The following is a 12,969-nucleotide window of genomic DNA, read 5'->3' as shown; positions in this document are numbered from 1 at the left end:
TTTTTTCCCCGGACGGGAATGATGCTCCCATCGCCCGCCGGGCCGCCGGAGAGCCCCCGACGCGGCGCGGGGGCAGCGGCTGGGGTCGGGGTGGGGCAGAAGCTGGGGCAGGGGGTGCGGAGGTTGGGGTCGGGGGGGGGCAGAGCCTGGGGTCGGGCCCTGCCGCTCCCCCCGGCCCTCCCCGGCCCTCGCACGGGGTCCGGCGGCGAGGCAGAAAAGCTCGGCCGCGGACTTTCGTCAGGCAGTTGGAGGGGCTCGGTAGTTTGGGCTAATTAGACAAGGCAAAAGGCTTTTGAAGATTAAGCAAATTGGACAACCCTTGTTAATTAGAACATAATTTAAAGTTTGAAATTATATCACTCATGAAGTAGCCTAATTAGTATGACGATATGTTAATAGCCTACTGAGACGCGAAGCGCGGAGGTTTGGCACGAACTCCTTAAAGGCTTGCAAGAAAATCCTCTTTCCTGCGTTGTCATTAATAAAAGATTTCTATAGACTTCAGCCTTTCAACGGTGACATACAATTTATAGTACACACAATGCATTAGCCCATAGTGCTGCTCAATTTTTTTACTATTATGAAAACTAATAAATTCGTCAAGCTGAATTAAGCATACAAATCAGATGAGGCATAACAGATTACATATTGAAGCGCTGTGTCTCCCGAGCCTAAATGAAATTTCAATCTAATAATTCCTTCCTGGCCCGGCCATAATTTGTTTAGAGATGTTGTTCTACTTCTTTCCAAGCGCTATTCGCACCATAATTAAATGATACTCAAGCTTTTAACTTTGATTTATTTCATTTCTCTGAGCTGGCGACAGTGAGAGCTGATACAATGCAATTTTTTTTTATTTCCCTTAAAATTACCAAGTCTGCTGTTTAGGTGAGAAATTAAACACCTAAGCACTTATTTTAACCTTCCTGGCGCACAGCGAAAATTCACGGAAACACACCCGGCCACCTTAACTAAACCCGACTTCCCCGACGCCCTTCCCTTTCTCTCTCTATATTTATTTTTTCCCCCCTTTCGGCAGGGAAGTTGCCGGGACAGCGCTGCTCTTTCCAGGCGGACCCCCCCAGCCCCCGGGGGAGCCCCGGCGGCCGCTCCGCGCCTCCCCCCGGCGGCTCGCGGTCCGCGGCCGCTGCGCGCTGCGCATCCCCGGCTGCGAGCTCCGGAGGGAGCCCGGACGGGACCCTCCCCTCTTCCCCTTTTATTTCACGCCTTTTATTTCCTAACGGAGGTCGGATTTGGGGGCGGCGAGGGCGAGGTGGGGGCGCTTTTTTCTTTTTCTTATTTTTTTTTTTTTAATTTTTATTTTTAATCCCCCCCCCCCCCCTTTCCTTCGCCCTCCCCTTTCCGGGAGGTGCGCGGCGCGGGGGGCACGCGTGGGCGTGGGCGCGGGGGCGGCGGCGGAGGGGAGGGGGCCGGGGCCGAGGAGGCAGGCGCGCAGGGCCCTCGGCGGGGAGCGGGGCTGCGGTGACAGCCGAGAGGGGAGGGGAGGGAGGGGAGCGAGTAAAACCCACCGGCGCGGCGCCGGGGAGGGCACTTGGCGAGCGGCGAGGGCCGGCGCCGGAGCGGAGGCGGCGGCGGACGGCGGCGAGCGGCCGGGCGGGAGGCAGCCCCGCGCAAACCCCGCGCAAACCCCGCGCAGCCCCCGCGCAGCCCCGGAGCATCCCCGGAGCATCCCTCACGCGTCCCCGGAGCCGCCGCTCCCGGCCGCCCTGCTGGGGGCCGTGAGGGATTTTTTTAAATTTTTCCTTTTTTTTAAAAAAAAATCTCGCTTTTTTTCTTTCCTTTTTTTTTTTTTTTTTTTTTTTTCTTTCCGCGGGGGGGTGTAGGCGGGGCTCCTGTGGCTTTTCCGGGGGGTCCGGGCCCCCGGGCCCCGCGCCCCTGCCCTCCTCGGCGGCGGCGAGCACGATGATGATGTCCCTGAGCAGCAAGCAGCCCTTCGGCCTCCCCCACGGCGGCGGCGGCGGCGGCCTCCACGAAGCCAAGTACTCGGCCCTGCACAGCGCCTCGCCCTGCCCCTCCGCCGCCGCCCCCGCCGCCAGCCCCCCCAGCAGCACCGGCACCGGCGGCTCCGCCGCTCGCGGCTCCGGCTCCGGCGGCGGCTCCGGCTCGGGCTCGGGCTCCGGCGGCGGCTCCGGCGGCTCCGGCGGCGCGGAGGCGATGCGGCGGGGCTGCCTGCCCACCCCTCCGGTAGGTGCCCGCCGCCCGGCTTTAAGGGGAGCCTCTCGGCGGCCCCCCGGAGCCGCCTGATGATTTTTTCATGGCCGCGCAGCAAATCACCCGGCGGCGCCGGGCCGCTCGCCCAACTTATGCATGCGCCGGGGCTCGGCGCCCCCATGAATTTTTATGACCTGGGGCCGCTGCGTGGGGCCGCCGGGGCGTGGGGCGGCCGGTGTGCGTGTGCATCCTCGTGTGTGCGCGTGTAAGCGTGCGTGTGTGCGCGTGTGCGCGCCCGTGGCAGCCCGCGCGCCTCGCCCGCTCCCCTCGCTCCCCGTGCCGCTCCTTCTCCCGCTCCCCCCGCCCGTCCTCCCCCCCCCCCTCCCCGTCCTTCCCCCCCCCCCCCCGGGATCTCTTTTTTAACATGCGGGGAAGGTTTTAGTGGCACGGCGGAGCGCGCGGGGAGGCGAATTCCCCGCTGAGCGGTATGTGCGCCTTCTATTTGCAATTGCAGAGCAATATATTCGGCGGTCTGGACGAGAGCCTGCTGGCCCGCGCCGAAGCCCTGGCAGCCGTGGACATCGTCTCCCCGAGCAAGAGCCACCACCACCACCCGCCGCACCACAGCCCCTTCAAGCCGGACGCCACGTACCACACCATGAACACCATCCCCTGCACCTCGGCCGCCTCCTCGTCCTCCGTGCCCATCTCCCACCCGTCCGCCCTGTCGGGCGCCCACCACCACCACCACCACCACCACCACCACCACCACCAGCCCCACCAGGCGCTGGAGGGGGAACTCTTGGAGCACCTGACGCCGGGGCTGGCGCTGGGGGCCATGGCGGGGCCCGACGGCGCCGTGGTCTCCACGCCGGGCCACGCTCCGCACATGGCCGGCATGAACCCCATGCACCCGGCGGCGCTGGGCATGGCCCACGGCCACGGGCTGCCGGCGCACATGGGCTGCGTGAGCGACGTGGACGCCGACCCCCGCGACCTGGAGGCCTTCGCCGAGCGCTTCAAGCAGCGCCGCATCAAGCTGGGGGTGACCCAGGCCGACGTGGGCTCGGCGCTGGCCAACCTGAAGATCCCGGGCGTGGGCTCGCTCAGCCAGAGCACCATCTGCCGCTTCGAGTCGCTCACGCTGTCCCACAACAACATGATCGCCCTCAAGCCCATCCTGCAGGCCTGGCTGGAGGAGGCCGAGAAGTCGCACCGCGAGAAGCTGGCCAAGCCCGAGCTCTTCAGCGGCGCCGAGAAGAAGCGCAAGCGGACCTCCATCGCCGCCCCCGAGAAGCGCTCGCTCGAGGCCTACTTCGCGCTGCAGCCGCGGCCCTCCTCCGAGAAGATCGCCGCCATCGCCGAGAAGCTGGACCTCAAGAAGAACGTGGTGCGCGTCTGGTTCTGCAACCAGCGCCAGAAGCAGAAGCGCATGAAGTACTCGGCCGGCATCTGACGGGCCGCGCCGCCCCGCGCCCACCCCGCGCCGCCGGGCCCCGGGACGGGCACCGCAGGGGGCGCGGGGCCGGGGGCCGCCCCGGCCGGCAGGTACCGCCGCGGCCCGCTCCGGGGGGACGGGGGTCGGGGGGGGGAGATTTTTGGGGGGGCCCCGCGCCCGCCCGCACCCCGCTCGGGGGCTCGGGACCCAGACTGGAATCCAGAGTGGAGGCTCGCGCCGCGAGGGACGCCTCTAAAGTATTTTGATTTAAATAATAATAATGATAAAAAAAAAAGATGGCAGGGTTTTCTGCATTTACACTGCGTATTATAAATATATATATATATTTTTACTGTGGTTACTACCCCCCCACCCCCACCCCGTCCTCCTCGGGAGTCGTAGCGCTCGGGGAAGGAGCCGACCCCGCTGTGTTCACTGGTCTCCGAAAGCTGTTATTAGATTGCCGCCAAACAGCCCCTTGTAAATTATTAATTTCTCTCTCTAGCAACTTCATTTCGTGCTCATTCGAGTTAATTGCACCTCTTTAATCTAAGTCTTGGTAAAAGTAAAAAAAAAAAAAAAAAAAAGGAAAAAAAAAAAGGATAGTGAGAATCAAACATTTTGTGTTGGTAGGATTTCTGAACGTGAGCTTCTCGCCTCGCCTCCCGACCGTCCCTTTCGGCCGGCTGTAAATTGCCCCGCAGCGCCCGGCCCGGCCCCAGCCGCTCCCTCCCTCCTCCTGCCCTCGTTTTCCGCGTTGCACAGAGATTTGGGGGCACGGGGGGGACCCCGGCTCGCCCCCTCCTCGCCTCCCCCCCGGAGCTGGGGCGCACCGCCCCCGAGCCGCCCCGGCCCCGTTATTTCCTCACCAGCCCCGTATTTACGCGGGCCGCCGGGCGCTCGCCGCCTTTCGCGGCCGTACCCGGCTGCGGAGGGTGGCCCCCTTGTTTTTGGGGGGTGTCTCCGCGGGGAAGCCGTGTGCTGGGCAGGGCGCGGGGCTGCGCGGTGCCGCTGCTCGGGGCGCTGCAGGGCGAGGGGGGGGCGCGGGCGCTGCCCGCTCCCGGCCGCCTGTAAATAGTGGGGGTGGGCGCGCACCTGGACCTCCTCGTACAGATTTCGCTGTATTGCTGTTCTAGCTGAGACTGCCGCCAGTCTTAAATCCTGTACATGACCCGATTTCGTTGCTTTGGTTCGCTTCCCTTTTTATTTTTATTATTTTTATTTTTTTTTCCTTTCCGTTTTTCTATTTATTTATTTATTCAGTCAATAGGTTTATTTATTCTAGTCCTGTACCGCGTTATTTTTAAATGGTGTTGAATCGTCTTTCATTAAAAAAAGGAAAAAAAAAAAAAGATTTTAACGTTTTACTGGCACGGCGCGTTTGCTGCTTCTTTTCTGCCCCCCCCCCCCTACCCCATCCGCTCCCCTTTTCCCATCGAAATCCAATCCCGCAACCTGCGGCCGGGGGCAGGGGGGGGACGAGCGCGGCGGGGACGCGCTCCCGACCACTCCAGTACCCCCCCCTGACCCCCCCCTGACCCCCCCCCCGGCCAGCTCCGCGCCCCCGCCCCGCCCCGCCCCGGGGGCTCGGGGGGGACACACGGGGGACCCCCGGTCCCCTCCGGCCCCGCAGCCTGCGCGGCTCCTTCTGGCGTCGCGAACAAAAAAATTATCTATAAATATTTCTATATAAATAAAGCGGGGAAAAGGGGGAAAAAAAAAAAAAAAAGTGCTTTCAGCGTGCGGCGCTCACAAAAGCCGGGGAAACCCGACGCCGGGCGGGGAGGGGAGCGGAGATGCTCCGCAACGCGCTCGTAAATATTCATCTTTCCGCCCTGCCACCAGCTCCAGCTGCAGCTTCAAAGCCGCCCGGGCACGGCGAGGTGCCCCCACGGCCCCCCCGACCCCCCCCCCCCGACCCCTCCGAGCCCCCCCGAGCCCCGCAGCCCCCGGCTCCTGCCGTGGCGGTGGCGGCGCCTTCCCCGGCCCGCAGCCCCCGCCGGGCTGTTGGGGATGGGAGCGGGGATTTCGGGTCGAGGGGGTCCGAGGGGGGTCCGAGGGGGGTCGGGGGGGTCGAGAGTGGGGGCAGGCGCTGTCCTGGCGCTGAGCCCCGCGGCGGAGCGGGCCGGGATCACGCAACCCCCGCGGGCGCGGAGGGGCTGCGGGAGGGAGGCGGGGGGCCGCGGTACCGGGGCCGGGGGGGCCGGGGCTGCCCCCGGGGGGCGGCAGAGGCTGGGGGGGGACCCGGGGGGACCCCCAGAGCCCAGAGGCGGCCGCGGGGACAGGCGTCGGGCGGGCAGCGGGCTGCGCCGCCTCGCTGCGCCCTGCTCGGCGAGCCGCTCACTTCGAGGCTATTATGGGCGAATTAATAAATTACACAGCGAATTATTAAATCCAGATAATTACAAGGAATAAGTAAGTAATCATTAGTTATCTCAGCTAATTACTGAGGGTCAGAGCGAGCGAGAAGGCGAAATCCTCCTCGGGAATTGAAATTAACTTTGCGCGGGGAGTCTCCGCTTGACATCCCCCGTCTGCAGGCACACGGCGGCTCCCCTGCGAGCCGGGCTTCCCGTTTAACGCGGGGAGAATGGAAATAAAATTAAGTGGCGAGGTGATAACAGGCAGCCGCTCAGAAAGCAGACGCCTTTCGTTTGTGTTTTTTTTTTATTTTTTTTTTTAATTTTTATTTTTTCCCCACCTTTCGCCGCCCGGAGCCCCCCCGGCCCCGGCGCAGGCAGCGGGGAGGCAGCGGCGGGGCGGAGGCTGCCGGAGCCCCCCGGCTTCGGAGCGCTTTGTTTTGGGAGACAATGAGCTGCCGGCCCCGCGGGGAGCCCCGGCCCCCTCCGCCGCTCCCCGGCCGCCGCTCCCCGGCAGCCCCCGGCCGTCCCCTGCCCCGGCCGGGAGCGGCCCCGAGCCGCCGGGCGCGCTCCGGGAGGGCGAAGCTGCCGGCGTCCTCCTCGCCTTTATCACTCGCAATTAGGTGGACGGTCTTCCCCCTCTTCCCTCGCTCCAGTCTGGGATGATAATTAAAATTTAATGAAGCCTGGGAGTAGCGGAGCTCTGCCTGGGGACCGCGGGATGGAATATTTTAACTGTACGTTTACACCAAGTGTCTGGCTTCAAAGACGTGACTGCTTTTAATCTCGAATTAGAAAACCACAGACCTGAAATTAAATATTAGCCACCCTCGGCTCCCCTTCCTTCCCGGCACGCTGTCACGGCCGTGTCTCCCTGCCCTGCCCCACAACACAGCGCCCCGCTCCCCAATTACCCTTGCGTTAATAATAGATGGCTTTGCTAGGGCGCGGTATTCCGGGCCTCGGAGATTTTTTTTTTTTCCCCTTTCCCCCCCCATTTTTTTTTTTTAATAGGGTTAATGCAATATTAATCGCTGGCGGCTGCTATAAGAGCGCGCCGCGTTTTTCCAGGGACAAATCGATGGAGCGGGGCAGCCGGCGCGCAGGGAGGAGGCGGAGGCGCAGCCCCGGGGCCGCGCAGGGTGAGTGGGGGCCCGCCGCGCAAATCCCGCGCAGGAGAGGCGCGGGGGGGGCGGGGGGTGTGCGTGTGTGCCCCCCCCCAGGGAACGCGGGTGGTTGGTGCGGGAACCGTGGCGGGGGCACCCCGCAACTGTCCCCGCTGTTCGGGCAGGAGGGACGCCCGGAGGAAGAGGAGGAAGAGGAGGAAGAGGCCGGGCAGCTGGGAGGGGAGCGAGGGAAGGGATGGGGAGAAAATCCCCGAGAAAACTCCGCGTGGTCGCGGCCGGGACCTCCCCTGCGGGGCGGGGGCTGCTCGCAGCGCCGGGGGAGCCCCCGGTGCCTCCTCGCCTCCCCCGGCGCTGGGCCCGCCGCCGGCACTTGTTGCCGGAGAGAAAAAAAAAGAAAAAAACGAAAAAAAAAAAAAAAGAAAAAAAGAAGAAAGAAACGGCAACACCAACATCTCGCTCCCCTGGCTCCAAATCCCAAAGAAAAACGGCAGGGGACGAAAAATGCGTCCCGGGCAGCTGTGCCCTGCCCCAGGAGGAGCCTTCGGCCTCCTCCTCCTCCTCCTGCGGGGCTCCCGTCGGGCAGGGGCGGTGGGGCCGTGCCGCGGGGAGCGGCGCAGTTTCCGCGCAGTTTCCGCGCTCCCCGCCCGGCGCCGCGCAGCGCAGCGGGGCCGGCCTCGCCTCCCCGCTTATCCGGAGCGGGCTCATTTCCATAAAGTCCTTAAGGCAAATAACTGTTGGGGCTCTAATTTATATCTGATCGAAAATTAGCCGTCATTATGCGCTCCATTAGCAGCGTCTTTAATGTGCTTCTAAGCACCATTTGTCAAGCGGCTTGTTAATATCCTTCAAGTCTTTAAAGTTGAGAGCTCATTAAGGAGCGCGCTCCCTTATTGATGGCATTTAGATGAGTTTGGGGGAAGGAGCGGGCAGGGGCCGGGCCCCCCCGGACCCCCCCCGCCCACCAAGGCCTCGGGGCTGGGGGCTCGGGGACCCCCCCGGGGGGCCGTGGCTCCGCTTTCGGGGTGCACCAAACGCCCCCCCCGAGGGAAGCGGCCTCGGGAGCATCCGAGGCTCTCCCCCAAATCCTCGCCTCCTGCCCCCACCCGGGCTGCTTGCGGGGAGCCCCCCGCGCCCCCCCCCCCGCCGCCTTCCGCGGGCTTCCCCCGGGCGAAAGCAATAACGCGGTAATGAGAGTGCTAAGGAGGGCTGCGGGGGGGGCGGCGCTGACAGCCGGGCCCCGCCGAGCCCCCCCCGGTGCTGCCCCCGGGGACACCCGTGGGAGTCTTTGTCCCCCCCCGGGCCCGGGGCTGGGGGCACCCGGGGGCACCCCCGTCTGCGCAGTTGGGCCCTGAAGAGGTTTCGCTGCTCTGGGTGCGATGGGTCCGGTTGGGGAGCTGCTGCCCCGGTGGCAGCTCGCCGGGGTGTAAATTTTGCTCCCTGCCTTTCTGTCCCAAAGCTGTCTCGCGTTGAGCGCTCGGATCCCAAGCCTAAACTTCTCGTGGCATATTTATGCGGCTGACATTTTCATTCACTCCCTTATTTCTTTACTTAGTTTTGCCAAACACGTCAGCTGCGAGGCTCCGGTGCCGGTGTGCTGGGGGGGCCGTGCACGCACCCAGCAGTGCCGCCGTACGCAGCTGCGGGTCCGCTGCCAGAGCAGGGGCACAGCGTGGATGAGAGTGGGCAGAAAAGGGGAAAAAAAATGCACCAGAGGTGAGTGACAGGGTATTTAACCCCGTGTCCCAGTGGACTGGATGCTTTGCTTGTTTTCTTCTGTTTTTTTTTTTTTTTTAAAGACTTTTCCCAGAGTTTTACGTTTTTATCTGGGCCTTCACATCAATTCCGTGCTTCTGCCCACGGCAGCAGCAGCACCAGGGCTCCTCACGGCTCTCAGTGCCCTGGGTGCCTGGGGGAGCTGCTTGCCCTCCTTCCAGCAGGGGGATGGACGAGGAACCATGAAGAACCCTTCCAGGCCCCAGCAGAGCACCCAGAGCAGGGGCCCAACCCTGCCGCACCTGCCCCACGCCTCCAGGCAGCTGAGCCCCTCAGTTTGGGTTTGGCAGTGGGGGCGATGTGCCCAACCCAGTGCCAAGGCACAGCACGGGCTGGTGCCCGTCCCCACAGCAGCACAGCTCCCCGCTTCACAGCCCGGCCCGCGGCGGGGAGGCCGAGCAGCGCTGGAGCCAAGGAGGCCCATTTCCCCTCGGATTCACATCTTCTGCTTGTATTCTCGGGTGTCCAATAAGGCACAAACTCTGACCCCTGCTTTTCTTGGGGATGGGGCATTAATAAAATCTCTTGCCTGGGGCAGGTACGTGTGTGATTTTCTGCCTTTTCCCTTGTGTGCGGCACACATGGGGCCTGTCCCTGCTGTCAGCTGCCTCGCTGCACAAAGTCTGTGGGGATGTAGTCACGTTTAAGCCCTTTCCCTCTCCGTTATGCTTATTTGAAATGGGCCAGTGGACTTAAAAACAGAGGTGGGGAGAGGCAGAGAGAGGCACGACCACGCAGGCAGGCAGGCACACACGGAGTTGACCCCGCTGGCCTTCCTGAGACGTGGCTGTGAGGGGAAATGTCTGACACTTGGGGAACCTCGTGTGCTCTGTTCTGTCCTGGGACAGCTCCTGGTACGGCTGTTCTCACCCTGTCCCTTTTCCCTCAGGAGTGCTTCAAGGACCCTCACCAATAGCTCTAGGTCTGTGGCTTTAGAAGAGCTCTTACTGATGTTAAGGTTTAACCAAGACAACTCAAAGGTTAAATAGGAAACAACAAACTCACTGAAATTTACTCCGTAAAAAGCAGTGAATGCATTGCCAGGGCTACTCAGTTCACATCTTTAGAAAAGACCCCCTAATTCACACACCTCCAAAGCCTGAACCCCCGGGAAGGAAGCAGGACCACCAACCCCCCCTTCCACTCCTCCAGATTCCTCCCTCCCTCCCGAAGGTGCTGGTGGTGTCCGCAGGCACCAGCGCTTTCCTGCCTCGTGGTGCCCGGGCTGCTCAGCGCAGCTTTGTGCCAGATCTCCCCGTGGGCGAGCCGAGCTGCAGGACAGGCAGGGGCCTTTCAGCTGGGCCTGTGCTCCATGCCCGACAAGCTTTACACTGCCTTAGGTTGAGTAAAGAAAACCAGAAGCCGTTTAGCACATAACAGCACCCTGCACATCTGAAGGAGGAAAAACACCTGCAAGGACGAGAGAAAGGAGCAATATAACAATTATTGTGCTTTGGTTTCAGAACAGGCTTTCTAGGAAGAAGGTGCAGCTCCAGCTCTCCTCTCTCTCATCATTTAACAATGACAAGCCTTTCCTTGACCCAGGGAAGTGCTGTGCTCAGACTGAGGCCAAATATGATGGACCAACATCTCAGAGCATGTATATTTCTTTATTTCGAGGTACCTCAGAGCACTTCTGGCTGGCGTTACATTGCATCTCAATCTTATTTCTAGTGAGGCAGAATCACTCTCACACACTGTAAAACAACATTGCTCCTGCACACTCCAGGCAGTGGGCTGTAACCAAAACGCATACGTGCAGCCAGTTCCTTTTTTGTGCCCAGAACCTCTGCAAGGCCAGCTGTCTGACACTGCCCCATGCATTAGGCACTGTACTGCCCCGCTGACACCCCCAGGTCAGGAGCACTCCACTTTTCTGAAGCTGAATATACTCCTGGAGTACAAAACTGCCAGAAGAATGTCAATTGCAATTACAAATCTAAACTAAACGCCGGGATTGCAGCCTTTTCAGTATTACATTTCTGTGGCAAGTTTCTACATTGTGCACCCACCATTCAGTCATGTTGGGACAATTTGTTAAATAATGTAGAGGCACTTCATCACAGCACAACATTGGAGGTGATTTACAGTTTGGTCTTTTAGCAGCACACCTGTAAATTGCTATAAATAACGCTAACCCCTATTAAGGAGACACCAGGGTGCTTCCAGGCTGAGCGAATTAATGGGGAGGCTGTTGTGAACAATACGGGATAAAAGCATCACCAATTCGTGGCTGATATTCAGAGCCGGTGGCGTGCCCCACAGCCAGACCTGCAGGCTGAGGTGCGTTCCCCAAGGGCAGAACCTGGCAGGCACTTGGCTGCATTCAGGTACGCAGAGATCAGTTTCTCCCTGGGCTTTGCACCTTCGTTTGTCTCAAGGGCATAGCGTAACTTTTACTAATCATCTAATTAATTTAATTAGAAATAGCTCAATGCAGATGATCTTCTCATCTATACTAAGTCTTCACTCAGCACGGGTACTGGGTTAACAGTGAAGGAAGGCTATGAAGCAACGCAGGTAGACCAAAACCCCAGGTTATTTCAATGTAGAACAAGTGCTACTATCCCACAGCTTTCCAACACCTGAAAATCATTAGGCAAACCAGCAGTGAAGTTGAAAATAAGCACGGCTAAACAGAACTTGCTCACTTTCCATGTGCACAGTGCCAATGGGTTACCTCCCGTCTCAGCAGTACCGAACAGTTTCATTTATTCCCAGCAATGCAAAACAGTCATTGTGGAGATGTGGAGATATTCAGCTAGTAAGCAGTGTCAGACAGTCAGGGAAGTGAAGAAGCTGCTGCAGATGCCTTTTTTTGGCAGGTTTTGTGAGGGGTGGGGAACCCCTTCTGCAGAACCCCACATTAATTAATATTGAGAAGACAGAGGTAGGACATTTGGCTGAAGGGGAGGAAGGAAACAACGAGTATAGGGAAGAGTGTGGAAGCAAGTGCAAAAGGGGAGGGAAGTCAGCAGGCTCAAAATTTGTTTTACTGCAGTTTGCATTTGGGTCTCAAACCAAAGCCTTTCTGCTGTGGAGTGAGATTCTAGCTGAATTCCAGTGTGAATATCCATCTGCTTTGGCTCCTGATGAACAGTTTGTTTTGTTTTGTTTCTTTAAATGCAGCAATCACAGAATCATAAAGGTTAGAAGACACCTTCAAGATCACCTGGTCCAACCACCACCCTACTACCAATATTACCACTAAACCATGTCCCTAAGCACCATGTCCAACCTTTCCTTAAACACCCCCAGGGATGGTGACTCCACCACCTCCCTGGGCAACCCATTCCAATGCCTGACTGCTCTTTCTGAGAAGAAATGTCTCCTCATTTGGACGTGGAAGAGTGTGAGAAAAGAGGATTGAGTTCCTGACCAAGGAACCGGTCATGACAAAACAGAAAACCGCATAGAAAGTACTTCCCCCAGAAATAGCTGATTATTGCCAGGCATGCAAAAGAAAAGCTGAAGATGGCAGAACCACGTTAAACCGTGAACTAAGCTTTCCTCAAAGATTCACCATGAACACTTGCATGTGAAAGGTGTTGAAAATTATTGACAGGTAGAGATTCAAAATACCTGAAAACAAGCATTGGGTCTGTGACGGGAGGCTGAATTCATGTGGAGGAGAACGTTATATAGCACGGCCTGCAGCGGGCTTAGGCCCTCTCCTCCCCATTACACATGGATGTGCCAGCTCTGAGCTGGCCCAAATACTTTGAGCTATGCCTGGGATTCAGCTGAACCCACCCAGCTGTATTTTTGAGGTATGAAAGCCTCCTTCTGGCTCACTGAGTCAATTCCACCACAGGCTCAACAGGCTGCAGCAGTGCAGCTCGGGAGCCTGCCACAGGTTTCACATGCTCTTTCAGCTGACGAGGGACACTATATATATTTCCAGCATCTTTTTCCTTTGAAAAAATAGTTAACTCCACTCTCAGTTACAGTCCTGCAGATATTTCACTCATGTCTGATATTAAGAAATGTACAACAGGGACTGCAGAAATGAATCACACCATCTGATGGTGAGATTAAACCCAGCAGCTTTCAAGGGGAAGTGTATTGTCTCACTGATGGAAACACTGCAGCTCCCTAC

General features: G+C 59.2%; 1 protein-coding gene across 1 annotated transcript; it reads left to right on the top strand.

Moving 5' to 3' along the window:
- The first annotated feature begins 1,923 nt into the window (after positions 1 to 1,923).
- Positions 1,924 to 3,628, top strand: POU4F2 (POU class 4 homeobox 2). Its single transcript, XM_035551437.1, has 2 exons — positions 1,924 to 2,205; positions 2,687 to 3,628. The coding sequence occupies exons 1-2, from the start codon at positions 1,924 to 1,926 to the stop codon at positions 3,626 to 3,628; spliced, it is 1,224 nt and encodes a 407-aa protein (XP_035407330.1).
- The last annotated feature ends 9,341 nt before the right edge of the window (positions 3,629 to 12,969 follow it).

This window comes from Cygnus atratus, chromosome 4, assembly GCF_013377495.2.
Source record: "Cygnus atratus isolate AKBS03 ecotype Queensland, Australia chromosome 4, CAtr_DNAZoo_HiC_assembly, whole genome shotgun sequence".
Lineage (NCBI taxonomy): Eukaryota > Metazoa > Chordata > Aves > Anseriformes > Anatidae > Cygnus > Cygnus atratus.
The sequence above is the reverse complement of the archived record's forward strand: the minus strand, read 5'-3'. Positions and strand labels throughout refer to the sequence as shown.

What these genes read in the sequence shown, in the direction of transcription:
- POU4F2 (XM_035551437.1), top strand. Translation starts at nt 1,924, where the DNA reads ATGATGATGTCCCTGAGCAGCAAGCAGCCCTTCGGCCTCCCCCACGGC. An exon ending in GCTGCCTGCCCACCCCTCCG is followed by an intron (nt 2,206 to 2,686) that starts GTAGGTGCCCGC and finishes TTGCAATTGCAG; the next exon opens with AGCAATATATTCGGCGGTCT.